Source organism: Peromyscus californicus, unplaced genomic scaffold, assembly GCF_007827085.1.
Source record: "Peromyscus californicus insignis strain IS unplaced genomic scaffold, ASM782708v3 Scaffold_23__1_contigs__length_62951481, whole genome shotgun sequence".
Taxonomy (NCBI): domain Eukaryota; kingdom Metazoa; phylum Chordata; class Mammalia; order Rodentia; family Cricetidae; genus Peromyscus; species Peromyscus californicus.
In genome coordinates this window covers 3,616,423-3,632,733 of record NW_026294534.1, presented here as the reverse complement: position 1 = coordinate 3,632,733, position 16,311 = coordinate 3,616,423, and the positions used below count along the sequence as shown (strand labels likewise).

Genomic DNA, 16,311 nt, shown 5'->3' with positions numbered 1-16,311 from the left:
TGTTTAATTACCTCTTTAAAACTAATGCATAAAGAATGTAACGAGCAAGCAATATTGGTGTTAATAGCAAGAATTTTCCACAAAGATGTGAGTACATATATTAAGGTAAGCAATAAATACCAACCAGGATAAATAAGGAGAAATGCATACCTGGGTACATCATAGCAACCTCAAGAACCCCAATAACAGAAAATAGATTTAACAAAAAGAACCAGATTAAAAAAAAAACTTAATTTCCAGCTTTTGAATTACAACTTATGAATAAAAATTATGTATATTTACAGTGTATATGTATATTGTGTTGCTTTAATAGATGTATAGACTGTGGGATCATTACGGCAATAAGATGATTAAATACCCATTGGCTTACAATTATATGAGTATGTATGGTTGGTAAGAACGTTCAACCTATTTTTTTTAAACTCGATTTGTAGACCAGGCTGGCCTCAAATTCACAGAGATCTGCCTGCCTCTGCCTCCCAAGTGCTGGCGCCACCACCGCCCAGCCAACCTAGGTTTTTTAAAAAACAATTTCATGTATACAGTGCAGTGTCAGCTACAGTCTTCAGACATTAGATATTGAAATTTCAACTCATTTCCTCCAACATCCCAGCCTCGGAAACCACGGTCACACTCTGCCTTTCTCTATAAAGTATCTCTCTTTTTTTTTTTTTTTCAAATTCACAGAACCTAAAGTCACCTGGGAAGAGGGACTCTCAATTGAAGACTCACCTTGATCAGAGTGGCCTGTGGACATGTCTGTGAGAGGTTGTCTGGATTGATGATTGATATGAATAGCCCAGTCCACTATGGGTAGCACCATACCTAGGAAGGAGGGCTTTGGCTCTATCAGAAAGGTAGCTGGGCAGCAGCCAGAGAGCGGGCCAACAAACTGCATTCCTTCATGGTTTCTGCCTCAAGTTCCTGCCCTGCTTGAGTTCCTGCCTTGACATCCCTCAGCAACAGACTGTGACCAGGAAGGCTAAGCTGGTAAAAACCCTTCCCTTCCTAAGGTGCATTCAGAGTATTAATCGCAGAACAGAATAAAATAGGCTAACATGTATCATATCGTGCAGTGTTTGTCCTTCTGTGCCTTGATTACCTCACTTAGAATTATATCTTCCAAGATCGCCTATATTGTCATAGATGAGATTATTTTCCAAGGCTGAGTAACATTCCGCTGTGTATGAAGTATACTGTATACATACACACATTTCCTTCATCCGTTAATCTGTGGGTGAACAAAGGATGATTTCTATATCTTAGCTATTATCAGAGTACAGCTATCTCCTCAGCACACAAACTTCATTTCTTCAGGGTCTACACCCAGGAGTGCTGTGGCTGGTTCACACAGCAGCTCCACTTTTAATGACTTACCATTCTCCATCACTGCTGTGCCAATTTGTATCCCCCGACAACTGTACAGCAGTTCCCTTATTAGTCCATCCTCACCAACAGTTACCTTTAACATTGTTTTAATAACAGGTGTGAGGCAATATCTCATAATGGCTTTCATTCTAATTTCCATAATGATTAAAGATGTTAAAAATGTTTATATACGGGAGTCATTTATATTCTCCCCCTTCCTGTGTCTCCCCTTTCTCTTCCTCCTCTTTTATTGAGTGAACCCAGGGACTCACAATTGCAAACCCTCTACCACTTAGCTACATCCCTGGACTTCTGTGTTATCTTTTGGAAAACATCTCGTTTTTTAAATTGTATTACTTTCTCACCGCTGTAATATTTAAATTTTACCTATATTCTAAATATTAATCCCATATAGGCTTCTAGTTTGCCCATTCTTTTTCTGCATGTTGTCTCCACTCTCTTTGTAGTGCAGAAGAATTTTAGTTTGATACAGTCTCATTTGTCTGTTTGTTCTGAGTTTGTTTGTGGGTTCATATCCCTCCAAAAAAAGATTTCCCAGGGGGCTAGAGAGATGGCTCAGCAGTTAAGAGGATTGGCTGCTCTTCCAGAAGACCTGAGTTCAATTCCCAGCGCCCACATGACAGCTTACAACTGTCTGTAGCTCCCATTCCAGGGGATGTGGCAAACTCACAGACATAAATGCACTAAAATAAAAATACATAAATTGTTTTTAAAAAGATTGCCCAGACCAATGTCAAAAAGCATTTTTCATAAATTAGCTTTCAATAGGATTTCAGCTCATACATTTTGACTTTATCCATTGTAATACTTGAAATTTTTACACAGTATGAGGAAAAACTCCAATTTTGTTCTTCTACATGTGTATATCAAATTTTTTCAGTAAATTTAATTGAAGAGAATATTTCTCCACTGACTCTGCTCAGTTACTTATTTAAAATTAGTTGACTACAGCCCAAGTATTTAATTCCAACACTTGGGAGGCTGAGGCAGGCAGATCTCTATGAATTTGAGGTCATCCTGATCTACATAGTGAATTCGAAGCCATCTAGGGTTACACAGTAAGACTCTATTTCAAAAAAAAGAAAAAGAAAAAAAGAAAGAAAAAAAATTAATAATGACTGCTTTGGGGCCTGGAGAGTTGGCACAGTGGTTAAGAGGACTTGTTGTTCTTGCAAAGGACCCAGGTTCAAATCCCAGCAGGCACATGGAAGCTCCCTGCCTCCTCAGGTACCAGGCATTCATATGTACACAGACATACATGCAGGCAAAGCCCTCACACACAAAATAATAAAATAAATTTTAAAAAATTATTGCTTTGAATCTATGGATCCTTTTGGGTAGTATAGACAATCCAATTCCAATCCAATTCATATGTCATTTGTTTGTGACTTACTTTCTGTCTTCAAGTTTTAGGTTACCCATCAAGCCTTTATCCAGGCCAGGGATGTAGCTCACTTGTATGATAGAGCTCTGGCCTCAAACACACAAGGCCTTAGACCAACCCCCAGCCCTGGGAAAGAAACCCTCTTGTCTTTTTGATTAAATTTATTTCTACAATTATTTTAATGTATTATTGTGAATGGAATTTTTTTTCTTGATTTCTCTTTCTGATAATTCATTGTTGTTGTAGAGTTTACAATGATTTGAGTATGTTTGTTTACTACAACTTTAGAGAACTTAATCATTAGTTCTAACAGGTTTGGGAAAGACAGCCTGGATGTAAAGTCTTGTTGCAGGCAGTGGCTCTTAGAGTTTTGGGAGATTTCTCAGTAGCAACAACGATGGAGTCCGGGTGGCAGAATCAAATATTTCAATGATAACTGCAATAACTATCAACCTAAAAATACCTTTCAAGAACAAAAGCAAAATAAGAATATTTCTAGGCAAAGCCTGACAGTTTATCACTGGCAGATCCTCTGTGGAGCCTAAAGACAGTAAAAGGTGACTCATAATGCGAAATTTGATTAAAGCTGTGGTGGCACATACCTTTCATCTCAGCACTCAGGAGGCTTTCTGTGAGACCAGCCTGGTCTACATAGCGAGTTCCAGAATAGTCAGGGCTATGTAGAACTCGACCCTCTCACACACACACAAAAAAAGCTGGAAATGTAGGAAAACACCACAGAATTAAAAGAACTGAAAGCAGTTATCTTTCTATGGCTATCTAAGTCCACTTTACTGCCAAACCAAGTCACAGACTGACTTGGGACTTTGGTCATCTAAGAACATGCAACCAAACTTCTGAAATGAATCTTTATCACTTTAATTGGTTTATCTTTCCCTGTTCATATTTACTTGCTAAATTAAAGCTTTAATGTGAAAGGCAAGATTTCAAAACATTAAATATGGAAGTTGTTCATGACCTTGAGGTTAGGAAATGTTCTTTGAAATAAGACACAAAGACCGTGATGGACAAGTGTTGTCAACTGTCACTTGGGCATACCTGTGAGGGGTTGTCTAGACTAAGGTTAGCCTCTTAGACTGGGGACAGTCCCCAGGGGAGGGGAGCTTGTGCTGTGGAGGTAGGAGCAGTTGGGCTGAGAACTAGCGTGCATGTGCTCACTGTTCTGTCTGAAGGCAGTAGTGTGACCAGCTCCCCATCCCTCTTACCAGCTAGTCCCACTTCTATTCTCATACCTCCCTTCTTTCTCCCTCCTTTCCCCTCTTCCTTCATTTATGGTCCAGTGAGTGTTGAGACTGTTTACATGAGCACAGATGGGGTTATTTCCAACAGCATAGGTAACTCACCAGTGGCTATACCAGTAAAGAATATTTCTTTCCGCCAATCAGTAGCTAGCCTGAAGATCCTCAGAGAGAAGTGAGGCCTTGTGAGCCCCTCCCCTCCCCCAGCAACTGTTAACTGCTCATCCTCAGGGAAGGGCGAGGCCTCATGAGTCCCTTCTTCCCTCCATGATGGAAGGTAATAGACCCGATCTTGTGCAAGTCTAGTACAGATAATCAGCAACTGTGAGTTCATGTGGGCAACGGCCATGCCATACTAGGTACAGAGCACTCCATAAGTTGTTCTCTGACTTAGACACACACACAACACACACACATGCACACACGCACACACACACACACACGTGTATATGCACACACATAATTTTTACTAACAGAAAAAGCTTAAAAATCTAAAAATAATACAAATGTTCTTCAATAGTAAAATTATAAGTAATACAGATATATTCAAATGATGTTATCTTATACCCCGAACATAATACAGCTATATACATCAACACAACAAAATCTCAGGAATTCTCTATTCAGAAAAAAAACTAGTCCTATAATACACACAATAATAGTATGTTTTGTTAAGCAAACTAAAAACGTGTAGTTTGTAGGATTACACACAAATGTGGGGAAACATCTATGAAAGCATGGAGACGGTTTTGTCACACTAAATTTAGAAACGTGTTTGTAACTGTAGACGCAGGCAAAGCGGCACATAAGGACTGCTAAGATGTTAACATCGTATTTTTGACATGACTTTGTTATGATTTAGACCTCGAAATGTTCATGTGTTGAAAGATTGGTACCCTGCTATTGGGAGATGGTGGAAACTTCAGGAAGACGGATCAACTAGGAGGAGATACAGTGGGGTGTGCATGTAAGGGGATATTGGAGCCCTGGCTCCTTCTTGTCTCTTAATCAATTTTTAATAAACTGTTACCTATTCTTGTAGTTGCTTGGAAGGGCTCAAGAGCTGTAGTGGTAGAGGAGCCCAAAGAGGCTTAGCAGGAGGGCTGCCAAGAAGACAGAGTCAAAGGTGAACAGCAGGAGCCAAGGATGGATTCCCTGTGAGGTTGCCTGAAGCTCTGAGTCAGACGTCTCTAGGAGTCCTACTGAGAGCAGCCGCTGAGTAAACACACAAGAATACACAGCAGCAGCAAGATAGGGACAGATCAGGAGACACAGAGCTTTGGGCAGGAGGCAGGAAAGGGGCCAGGCCTGCCTCTACAACGCTGCCCTAGCTTTTCAGTGTAAGAGCAGATTCCCAGGAAGCCACAGAGTGCAACCTCAAGACCCCCACATGGAAGAGTCAGGTTCACCTAGAGCTTTGTGGTACCACTCCAACCTGTGCAAAAGAAAAGTATGAGTGAGTTGTTTTGTGAAAGGTCAGGACATATATAGCAAGAAAAGAAAGCAGTCAGTCTACAAAATCCCTGAAGCCTTCAGGAATGGGCAATTGTACCTGGTATGTAAAAATCCCAGTGTTGAGGCTGTAGAGATAGCTCAGCAGTTAAAGAGAGCTGACTGGTCTTGCCAAGGACCTGGGATGAGTTCCCAGCATCCACATGATGGCTCCTAACCATCTGTAACTCCAGTTCCACATAATCCAATGCCTCTTCTGACCTCCAAGAGCTTCTGAACAAACGTGGTGCACGTACACACACTCGGGCACACATATATGCACATAAAATATGTATTTTTTGGTGTGCAGCAGCTTTGGAGTGCAGCAATAGTCTAGCACTTACAAGGTCCTAGGTTCAGTCTCCAGCACTACAGGAAAGAGCTCAGGACCCCTAAGAGCTCAGGACCCATAAGAACCCCAGTACCTTGAATGAATGAATAAGTAAATAATTAAATAAATAAATAAAGCGTCTCCCTGTTAGGAGTTCTTGTTAGGGGAAAGAATGAGCAAATACAGAAGATGCACGAAAAGAATTTATTCTCTACAAGATCACCTCCATTTTCCAGCTGGTCTTGCATATTTATATCAAGTGTGTTCATCATCTATACAGTTTCACAACCTTTCTTTGCATGTAAAATACAAGTGGGGTTTACTGGAGCTGGTAAACACACACCTTGCATAACCATTAGGGGTGCCAAAACTTACAATTTTAACATAGTGCATTAAACAAATCCCTCACTTTAGGCTGTTTGGGATTGATATTTATGGTCTTTTAGTGCTTATGAAAACCTAGTAAACCAAAATGGAAACACTTGCATTTCTCTAGTTACTTTACTTTACAAATTTCTAAAAGATAGGATACTTAGTTAAAAGAGATGCATTTTGAAGAATTGATGGGGTCCTTTGCCAGTTGCCCAGCACAAGCTTTACTTTCCAGCCAACTGCCTACAAATGTGTTTACTTGCTCTGACTTTCAACCATGTCTTTGTCATGTTTCACACTGTTTTCTGTTGATTTACATGTCTTAGCACTAGGGAAACAAACTACATTTTTGAGTATTCTGAATTTTCAATATGAAAGAAGTAAAATGAATAAGCCTTGCTGAGTGGCAAGATGTGAGGTGGAAGAAAGCAGAGCATGGGATTCATGTACTGGGGTGAGTTGGTCTCTGGTAACTGGCATCTGAAAGAGACAGTAATGGGCGGGATGTGGTGGTTCATGCCTGTAATTCCAGCACGATGAGGTAATTGCAGACTGAAGTAGGATTACCCTCAGTTCCTGGTCAGCCTGGGCTACAGTTTAAGATCTTGTTTTAAAAATAAAGAGGGGTGGAAAGAGAGAGAGGAAGGAAGGGAATAAACATCAGCAATGGAAAAATGTACAAGCAAGTTTAGGCAATGATACTCTGGGCAAGGGGGGCTTGAGGCATTAGAAGGAATATGGTGGGGATGTTCAGTGAACAATTTCATACCCAGGGGCTGGGAAGTCAGTCAGGTTCATGTGAACTCAGGGCTGGAGGCAGGTCTGTGACTCAGCACACAATCTGTTAAAGAGTCTGGTGAGCTGCAGAAGGGGCCATGAGTGGAGGAGCAGTGGATCTCACAGACCAACCCACAGAGCAGAAAGACTAGGAGGGAATCAGCCTTCAAAGGCAAATGTCAGCCATTACAGTCAGCAGAATCTTTTTATTTTTAATTTAAAAAAATTTTTTTTCATTTTACATACCAACCACAGTGTCCCCTCGTTCAGTTCCTCCCCCATCTCACCCCCCATCCACTCCTCAGAGATGGTAAGGCTCCCATGGGAGTCAACATCTGGCATATCAAGTTGAGGCAGAACCAAGCCCCTCCCTGCTGCATCAAGGCTGAGCTAGGTGTCCCTCCATAGGGAATGGGCTCCAAAAAGCCAGATCATGCACTAGGGATAAATGATGGTCCAACTGCCAGGGGCCCCACAAACTGCCCAAGCCACACAACTGTCACCCACATTCAGAGGGCCTAGTTCGGATCAATTCTCCACCCTGAAGTATAAATGGTAGTGAAAGTGGATTCTTTGACTTAATTATTTTTTACTATGGTAGATAAATTTAAGTATAAAAATAAGAGACTTTAATGCTTTAAATGTGACTCAATTTCTTAAATGTCACTTTCCTCATTTAATTGACCTCAGTGCTAAGGACCAACAGTGGGGTTATGTGGGTGAAGAAATTCAGCATCCCTCAACAACCTGGTCCAGCTTGTGAGTCCACTCAATCTTACTCAACAGCTTATTTGGCACTGATCATGTAATACATCACCAAAGCAGCTAAGGAAAATGTACTTAGTACTATCAGGCAGGTAGCAATCTACCAGAGAAGGTAAAGTAGATGCTGTGCTACATTCCAAAGGAAGTACTAATAAACAAAACCCAATACATGAAGAACTAGGTAAACCCAGGAAATCACTCTCTCACTGCACCGAGTTATAAAACACACGGTCCTGGAACTCATGTTTCCTTCTCCTCTGTGCCTCTGCCTCCTTAGGAAGTTTTCTTCCTTAAAAAAGAAAACAGCACACACCTTTAATCCCCGTACTAGGAAGACAAAGGCAAAGGGATCTCTATGAGCTACAGGGCAAGCAGGTATGCACAGTGAGTTCCAGGCCAGCCAAGACTACATAGTGAGACCCTGACTCAAAACAAACAAAACCAAACATGAAACAAAGACAGACACTGGTAGACTTCATAAGCTTGCTGGGCTGCCTTAGCAATTTACTGCTATAGCCCAGGATGCTTTAACTCAGACATGTACTTCTTCATAGTTCTGGGGACTAGAAACCAGACAACAAAATGCAGGGAAGTCTAGTCCCTTCCAAGAACCTCTGCCCTTGGCTTACAGCTGTTAGTCAGCCTCTGCCTTTCTTCCCTGGCCAAGCATCTGTGCAGATCTGTGTCCCAATCTCCTTCTCATAGGGATATCAGTCATATCAGATTAGAACTCATCCATGTGACCTCAACTGACCTGGGTCCTCTAAAGACTTTATGTCCAAATACAACCATGTTCTTAAGCTCAGGGAATTTCAACATAAGAATTTGAGTGAGACACCATTCAGTCCCATAACATGTGTTAAGAATTCAATGAAAAATTCTAAAGAAATCAGTAGCTATTAACTCCACAGTTCCCATTAGAGGGCTCCTTGGAAGCCCTGGAGACTAAGGAGCTTGAATGGGCCAGGCTCTGTCAGGTCATAAAAGGGGCACAGATGTGGTCATTAAACACTGAAGTCAGAGCTCACAGAAGCCCACCTGAGGTGGAAAAGAGGCCGGAAAGAAGCCATTCCTAGCCTGGCTCTGGGCGGTGAAGGGAATGGGGCAGCAGGCGCCTGCTGTGCTGTATGTACCTAGAATTGAGGGCTGCCAATATAAATGTGGTCTGTGGAATAGAAGGCAGGACTACCAGCTCATCTCTTCTGTGAGTACCTCCCTGGAATAAGCTCTACTGCTGCTGCTACAAGACAGGAGAACCTACCTGATGTCTCCACACTAGGGAGCCTCCTCCAGTCAGGGTGGGGCCTGCAATAGAGGAATGATTATCATGGACTCTATGGGCCCTTGGTGCCCAGGCAGTGTAACCCAGGGCTGGGGCTCATCCTGTGCCTTCAGTTTGTCAGCAGCATTCGTAGAGGCCAAACGAGGAATACCCAGGAAGCAGGTCAGCTCAGCTTTAGTGTGCCTGCTCAGAAGAAGAGTCTCATTCTCAGTAAGAAACACAGAAAGTAGAAAATCAGATTTTCCCAGAAGCCTGCAGGAAGCTTTTGTGGCTGCTGTATCAAAGTTGCACAAACATGGCAGCAGTGATAACTTAATCTACACTGTCCTAAAGGCCTGAAGTTCATAGTTCAGGCACTGGTAAGGTCACTCACTGCCTTGAAAGGGCCTGGAGAATGGCTACAATTTAAAATGCATGAATTCCATTGTACCTCTTTTTTTTTGGTCATCAAAAGAATGGGAAACTACAGTTACCAATCTCAACAAACACCAGTCACATCTCAATGAAGAATTTAACTGAGAAACTGAAATTGCACACACTGCACAAAAATACTGTTACCTTTTCCTCTGGTTTTAAAAAATAAACTTGAAGCATAAGCAGCTCAATGGGTTATTAACATATCTAAATTAGACAATGACTCCATAGGTATTTTAAAGTGAGAACAATTTAGGCTAAAGGAAACTTGGTCCTGTGTTTCATTTCTTTTCACAACTTTCACCTATTTTTATAACTTTAAAAAAAATTCTTTAATATTCCCTATGCAGAAAAAAAAAGTTACTACACTGAGACAACCTTACTGTTTGCAGTTGAAAGGAAACTACTACTCCAACTTAAGTATAGGAACTAGTCAATACTTCAACTAATGGCAACTTCAAAGTTATTATCAGGATAGAAATAGGGTCTATCAGCTTTATAGAAGCAAAATTATTCTACTATTTTGAAATACGACAGAAATAATATCTAAGTGCAATGAATATTAGAAATACTAAGAGTATGAACAATCTTTAAAGCCTAAATGGCCATAAATAGGGAAAAAGTTAACTAAACACCTGGTAAGATTATGATTGGACTTCAATTCTCACACGACTTGTTGAAAGAAAAGAGGTAAATATTCTAGTGTCTAAATAACCTTGATCAGATCAAATTTATAAAAAAAAAGGGGGGGAGGGGATGGGGGAGAGAAGGTGAATGCAGGGGGGGAGAGAAGGTGAATGCAGGAGGGCAGCAGTTTCCACCATCAAATTTATATCTTACAATAAGCTTTAAATTAGAAAATGCCCTACCAGGAGTAACCAAAAGCAAACTATAATCACCCCCAAAGGCTAAACTGGGTAAAGATAAGGTTGGTTGTTCTCGGCTCTAGTTATGTTGGCCTCTTGCAAAATGACAGGCAAAATCGTACTTGTTTTTACAATTGTGTCCACATATGTTACACTGAAAAGGATTGTCATACCCATGGCATCCCATGTGAATAGTGTAAAGGACATTGTCTGCAAAGTACGTGTCACAGTGCTGGCAATGGTACAGCAGCTGAGGGTCCTCCATCGGCAAGGTTAGGGCCGGAGTGCTTGGCTGGCTGTTTCCAAAGATGGAGGTGCTAGTGCGGCCACTCGGCTGGCTGCTGGGCCCTGCAAATGGACTGCAGTCCCTCTGACTAAATGGTGGGAGTTGAGGCTCCAGGACTATGGGGGAGCTCTGTGGGGTCCTCCCTTGGGCAGAGGGCTGTTGAATCATGAAAAGATTTTCCTCCAGGCTGGAGTCTCCGTCAGGGGAGGCCAGGTTTTGGTTTTCAGGTGGCAACCTAGACAAGAGTCCTGCGAGAGTAGACATCTGATTCAAAGGACTGTCCACAAGCAAGAGCTCTTCGGGGTCCCTCGGCAGCCCGCACACATTGGCTTTACCCATACTGCCGTAGAAGTCGTTCCGAACACTCGGGACCTTGTGCGTAAAATCACCGGGGTGGTCCGGTTTCTGAAGGACCACGGAAGGTGGACCTAAGGCGATGAGCAGCCCTCGTTTGCCCTCCTCCACGTGGCTTTTACCCTGCGGGCTCCCCCACGTTTTCATGCCGGTGAAGGAGGCCCGGGGCGCGGTCAGCGGCAAGAGCTTGTGCCTGCGCCGTCGATGGTGGGCCAGGTTGCTTCTGTAGTTGCAGCGATAGGCGCACAGCTCGCACTTGTACGGCTTCTCCCCGGTGTGCGAGCGCATGTGGGCCTCGAGGTAGCGCTCGTAGGCCGAGGCGAAGGGGCAGAGGCGGCAGCGGTGCGGCTTCTCGCCCGTGTGCACGCGGGTGTGCTCCACCAGCCGCTCCGTCCGCTCGCTGGCGTAGCCGCAGTACGGGCACTGCCGCTTCCCGTCCCAGGTCCTTTCCAGGTCGCCCAGCATCAGCACCGGGGTCCCGTCCAGGGCCTCCCCGGGGTCTCCGGGGCCTCGGGCCGGCCCCGCCAGGTCCCACCGCTCAGCGCCCGGCCCGCTCAGGCGCTCCCTCCACCTGCTGCCCCGCTGCTTCCGCTCCTGCCCGTGGACGGAAGTCACTTCCTCTCGGGCCTACTTCCGTCCGCCTCCTCCCGGAGGCCGGCCTTCACGACAACGACGTCCCCGGGTTCTCCTCGGGCTGCCCACCCCGGGTCGCTTCACCCTTCTGCCGCCCCCCACCCCAGGGACAGCGTCGGGAGCCCGGGGGAATCCTCCTGAGACACGCGCAGAGGAGCTCCCAAGGCCTGGCCCCGCTCAGCCTGTGCCCACCATATTGGCTTCTTCCCAGCTCCGGCAGACCCAAGTCTCGCGAGAGTTATTAGGAGGGGGCGGGGCCGGACGATGACGACGATGCCACGCCACACCTATTGCAGGCCACATGCCGTGCACGTGTGCGGGCATGGTGGTGGCCGGCTCCACGGGGAAATGTGGCGGACGGGCACACTGCGTTGGTCATCGCTGGACTTTATCTGCCTTTCCAGCCCCGATCACTTAGTTCTCTCGCCTTCCACGGCTCCCAGCAGCATCCCAGGCTCTGGAGGCTTGGTGCAGAGCCCCGTCTTGCCCACGGTGGACCTGCGTGGGGCTTAGCAGCGGGGGGTCACCAATGGAGAGAGAGGAAAGCAGGGATGGACCGTGCTGCGTACCAGCTTTGAACCCCTCCTGTTCCTGACCTTGCCTGTCTGCCGCCTTCTCCCATCCCCTGGGTGCTCATCGCCTCGCTTCTTGATTCTCCATCGAGAAATGTTTATAGACTTATGAGTCCTCTCTCCACCTCTCTAACTCAGCCAGCTCCCATTTTGCTTACAGCCTCTAAAAGTACCGTGAATGTGTCCGATGCCCCTCTATTCTTTTTGTTTTTGTCTTCGTTGTTTACACCTTTTGTTAAAATTACTTTCCATCATTTCCTGGGGGTTTGGGGAGGGTATGGAAACTGTTAATTGTGTGTTTGTGCCTGTTTAAATGGAAGTCCCTAAAAGAAGCTTTAGTTGTGTGTGTGGGGGGGGGGAGAATGGGGAAGAGATCTGAAAAACATTAATGATTAAACTTTATTCCCTCTCATTAGAAAAAAGCTTTGCTTTTAATCCGGTCATTAAGTTTTGCTGAATAAAAGAACTCAATCAAGAGCATTCATGACCACATTTGGATTTCATCCACCCACATGTATGCAGGGACTCAGAAACTAACCAAAGTACCCCGGCATAAAGTAAAACGAGCTATGACTCCTAGCATTTGAGTGCACACCATGATGTGTAGGTTGTTCAGGCACAAATGTTAACTTACATAGAGACATAAACTGACATGATGAATGCATGACTTTCCATCTCCAGTCCATCACTGTGGAGTGGAACCACCTCTCCTGAAGTAAACTTTAGCAGTGGAGGCATCCCACACTTTTAAAATGCATCGAAGTCTCTATTCATCTAAACAAATAAAATCGTAAGCTTGAACTTTGAGATCTCGTGTTTTTTTCCAGGCCTCAGAAACATGCATCATCCCCTAAAGTGGTGGTTCTCAACCTTCCTAATGCTGCCACACTTCAATACAGCCCCTCAACAGTGACCCCAACCATAACATTTAGTTGCTACCTCATAACTGTAATTTTGCTACTGTTATGAATTGTAATATAAATATCTCATAGGTGGGATATCTGACATGCGACCCCTGTGAAAGGATCATTCAACCCCCAAAGGGGTCGTGACCCACAGGTTGAGGACCACTGTCTTAAAGGACTATTCCCTAGCTCAGATTAGACATTCAGGGAATGAGAGGACCATCAGTTCTCAAAGACTGGTACACCTGTGGCTGGTGGGATGATCTGGGCTTTTTCCCTTACCTCTGGTCCTCACCATCCCATCTCCTGAAGCAGAAGAGTGTGTGTGAGTCCCTGCCTGCTTCTGCTCAGAACCGACTTTGGTGTTTGTGGTGTTTTTAATGAAAATGGCCTCCATGGGCCCATAGGGAGTGGCTCTATTAGGAGGCATCGCCTTGTTGGAGTAGGTGTGGCCTTGTTGGAGGAAGTGTGTCACTGGGGGTGGGCTTTGAGGTTTCAGATGCTCAAGCCAGGCCTAGTGTCACTCTCCTTGCTGCCTGTGGATCCAAATGTAGAACTCTCAGCTCCCTCTCCAGCTCCATGTCTGCCAGCATGCCGCCATGCTCCCTGCCGTGATGACAACAGAATGTAACCTCTGAACTGTAAGCCAGCCTCAATTAAATATTTTCCTTTATAAGAGTTTCTGTGGTCATGGTGTCTCTTCACAGCAATAGAAACCCTAACAAAGACAGTGTTTTAAAGAAACTTGCTGTGTGATAAGATGATGGAGCAGAAATCATGTCATATTTATGTATAAGTAATTAGAACTTAACGTATATTGATGGTTTTTTTTTACTCTGATTTTCTTTAGCATTTATTTGTTGGGGGGACATGTATGGAGGTGTCTTAGTTAAGGTTTCTATTGCTATGATGAAACATCATGACCAAAAAGCAAGTTGGGAAGGAAAGGGGTTATTTGGCTTACACGTCCACATTGCTGTTCACCACTGAAGGAAGTCAGGGCAGGAACTCAAACAAGGCAGGAACCTGGAGGCAGGAGCTGATGCAGAGGCCATGGAGAGGTGCTGCTTACTGACTTGCTTCACATGGCTTGCTCAGTCTGCTTTCTTATAGAACCCAGGACCACCAGCCCAGGGATGGCACCACCCACCATGGAATGGGCCCTCCCCCATCAATCATTAATTGAGAAAATGCCTTAGATCCGGATCTCATGGAGGCATTTCCTCAACAGAGGTTCCTTCCACCCTGATGACTCTAGCTTGTGTCAAATTGGCACATAAAACCAGCCAGCACAGGAGGTCAGAGAGCGACTTGCAAGAGTTGGTTCTTGGGTCTGGAGAGATGGCTCAGTGGTTAAGAGCACTGACTGCTCTTCCAGAGGACCTGGGTTCAATTCCCAGCATTCACATGGCAGTTCACAACTGTCTGTAACTCCAGAATCCAACACCCTCACACAGACATACATGCAGGTAAAACACCAATCACATTAAATAAAAATAAATAAAATTATTTTTTTTAAAAAGAGTTGATTCTTTCCTTCTGCTATGTAAGTTCCAGAGACAGAACTCAGGATGTCAGTCTTGGTGACAAGTACCTCTACCTACTTAAGCCATCTTGCCAGACCTTTTCTTCTTATTGAAATATCTGCTCACATTTCTTGGCTACTGAGATATTCACACGTTTTATTGATTTATAAGCTGTCTTTATTTAAAATATGTAAGATGTGATGGTGTGAATGAGAATGGCCCCTATATGTCATATATTTGAATACTTGGTCCCCAGGTGGTAGAACTGTTTGGGAAGGATTAGGAGGTGTGGCTTTCTTGGAGGAGGTGTCCAACACTGAGGGTGGGCTTTGAGGTTTCAAAAGACCATTCTCAGCTCTCTCTGCTTCATGCATGTGTCTCAGGATGTGAGCTGTCAGCCACTACTCCAGTGCCATGCCTCCCCGCCTGTGGCCAGGCTCCACACCATGGTGGTCACGGACTCACCTCCTGGAACTGTAAGCTTCAAATAAACATTTTCTTCTGTAAGTTACCTTGGTCATGATACCTCATCACATCCATAGGACAGTTACTAAGACAAAAGGAAAAGGCCTCTATGAAGAAAGGGAAAAACAAGAGAAACACAGACCCTCAGGTCCAAAATGGCAAGACAAACCCAAACATAACAAAAAGGGGGAAAAATCATACAAAAATAAAGATAAATCAGAAGATTAAACAAGGAATAAGGGAATACAGAAAGAGCAACAACAAAAAAAAAAACATAAATGAGGAAATCAGATCACTGAACTAGAAATTAAAAGTTTTAACAGTTGGCCATGGTGATGTACAACTTTAATTTCAGTACTCCAGAGGTAGAGGCAGGTGGATTTCTATTGTTTTTAAGCCAAACTGATCCATATAAATTTTCAGGATAGAGATACACAGAAGCACCCTATCTCAAAATAAATATATAAAATTTAAAGGATTAAGAAAGAGGTGAAAGATATCCAAGAATTTGCAAGACCATGTCTGCATGGTTACATGTTCCTTTCTGTCATGCGCATAGTGACACTGACAGTGAAACAGAACACATATGCAAAGATATGATGAAAAGAAGTGCGTGTGCTGTTATTTTATAAGTGCCAATAAGACAAAAATATAGACCTTGACTATATCAAATGCATAGAAGGCAACAAAACCCAATTATATAATGAGAGAAAATACACCAAGAGTGGAATTCCACATAAAGTGGTATCACAGGGTGTGTTTGTTAATTGTTAAATGAAAATAGGGGCATGCTGTGGAAGAAGAGGTGGAAACAGTGTAAGAGCCAGTGGGGATGGAGGACACCAGGAAAAATTAGGCCCTCTGCATCAACTGAGCAGGGCCCATATGAGCTCACAGAGAATGAGGCAGCATGCACAGGGCCTGGAAGGTCCTGCGAGTATATATTATACTACCAGGTCCTCTGAGTATATATTATAATTTTCAGCTTAGTATTTTTATGAGACTCTTGACTGAGTGTGTGAACGAGTGGGTCTCTGATTCTCATGCCTGTTGTTAGAATCTTAGATGGTCTTTTAATAAAAAACCCAGAGCCAGAAAGCAGGGTGAAAGCTGAAAGATCAGAGAAGCAGAACAGCCAGCCACTAGATCTTACCTCTATGAAATCCTCAGCTTAAAGAGAATGAATTCCTGTTTCCTCACACCTTATATACTCTTCTCTGCCCTGCCATATTACTTCTTG

At 43.9% G+C, this 16,311-nt stretch overlaps 1 protein-coding gene across 2 annotated transcripts in view; it reads right to left on the bottom strand.

The window, feature by feature from the left end:
• Nucleotides 1–12,508, bottom strand: part of LOC128118857 (zinc finger protein Pegasus-like) — a 43,472-nt gene extending 30,964 nt beyond the window's left edge. For both annotated transcript variants that reach the window (XM_052751627.1, XM_052751626.1), the window contains exon 1: nucleotides 3,376–12,508. In XM_052751627.1, the coding sequence (XP_052607587.1) occupies nucleotides 10,410–11,435 (1,026 nt within the window). In that variant the 5' untranslated portion in view covers nucleotides 11,436–12,508 and the 3' untranslated portion in view covers nucleotides 3,376–10,409. The remainder of the gene's footprint in view (nucleotides 1–3,375) is intronic.
• Between the last annotated feature and the right edge of the window lie 3,803 nt (nucleotides 12,509–16,311).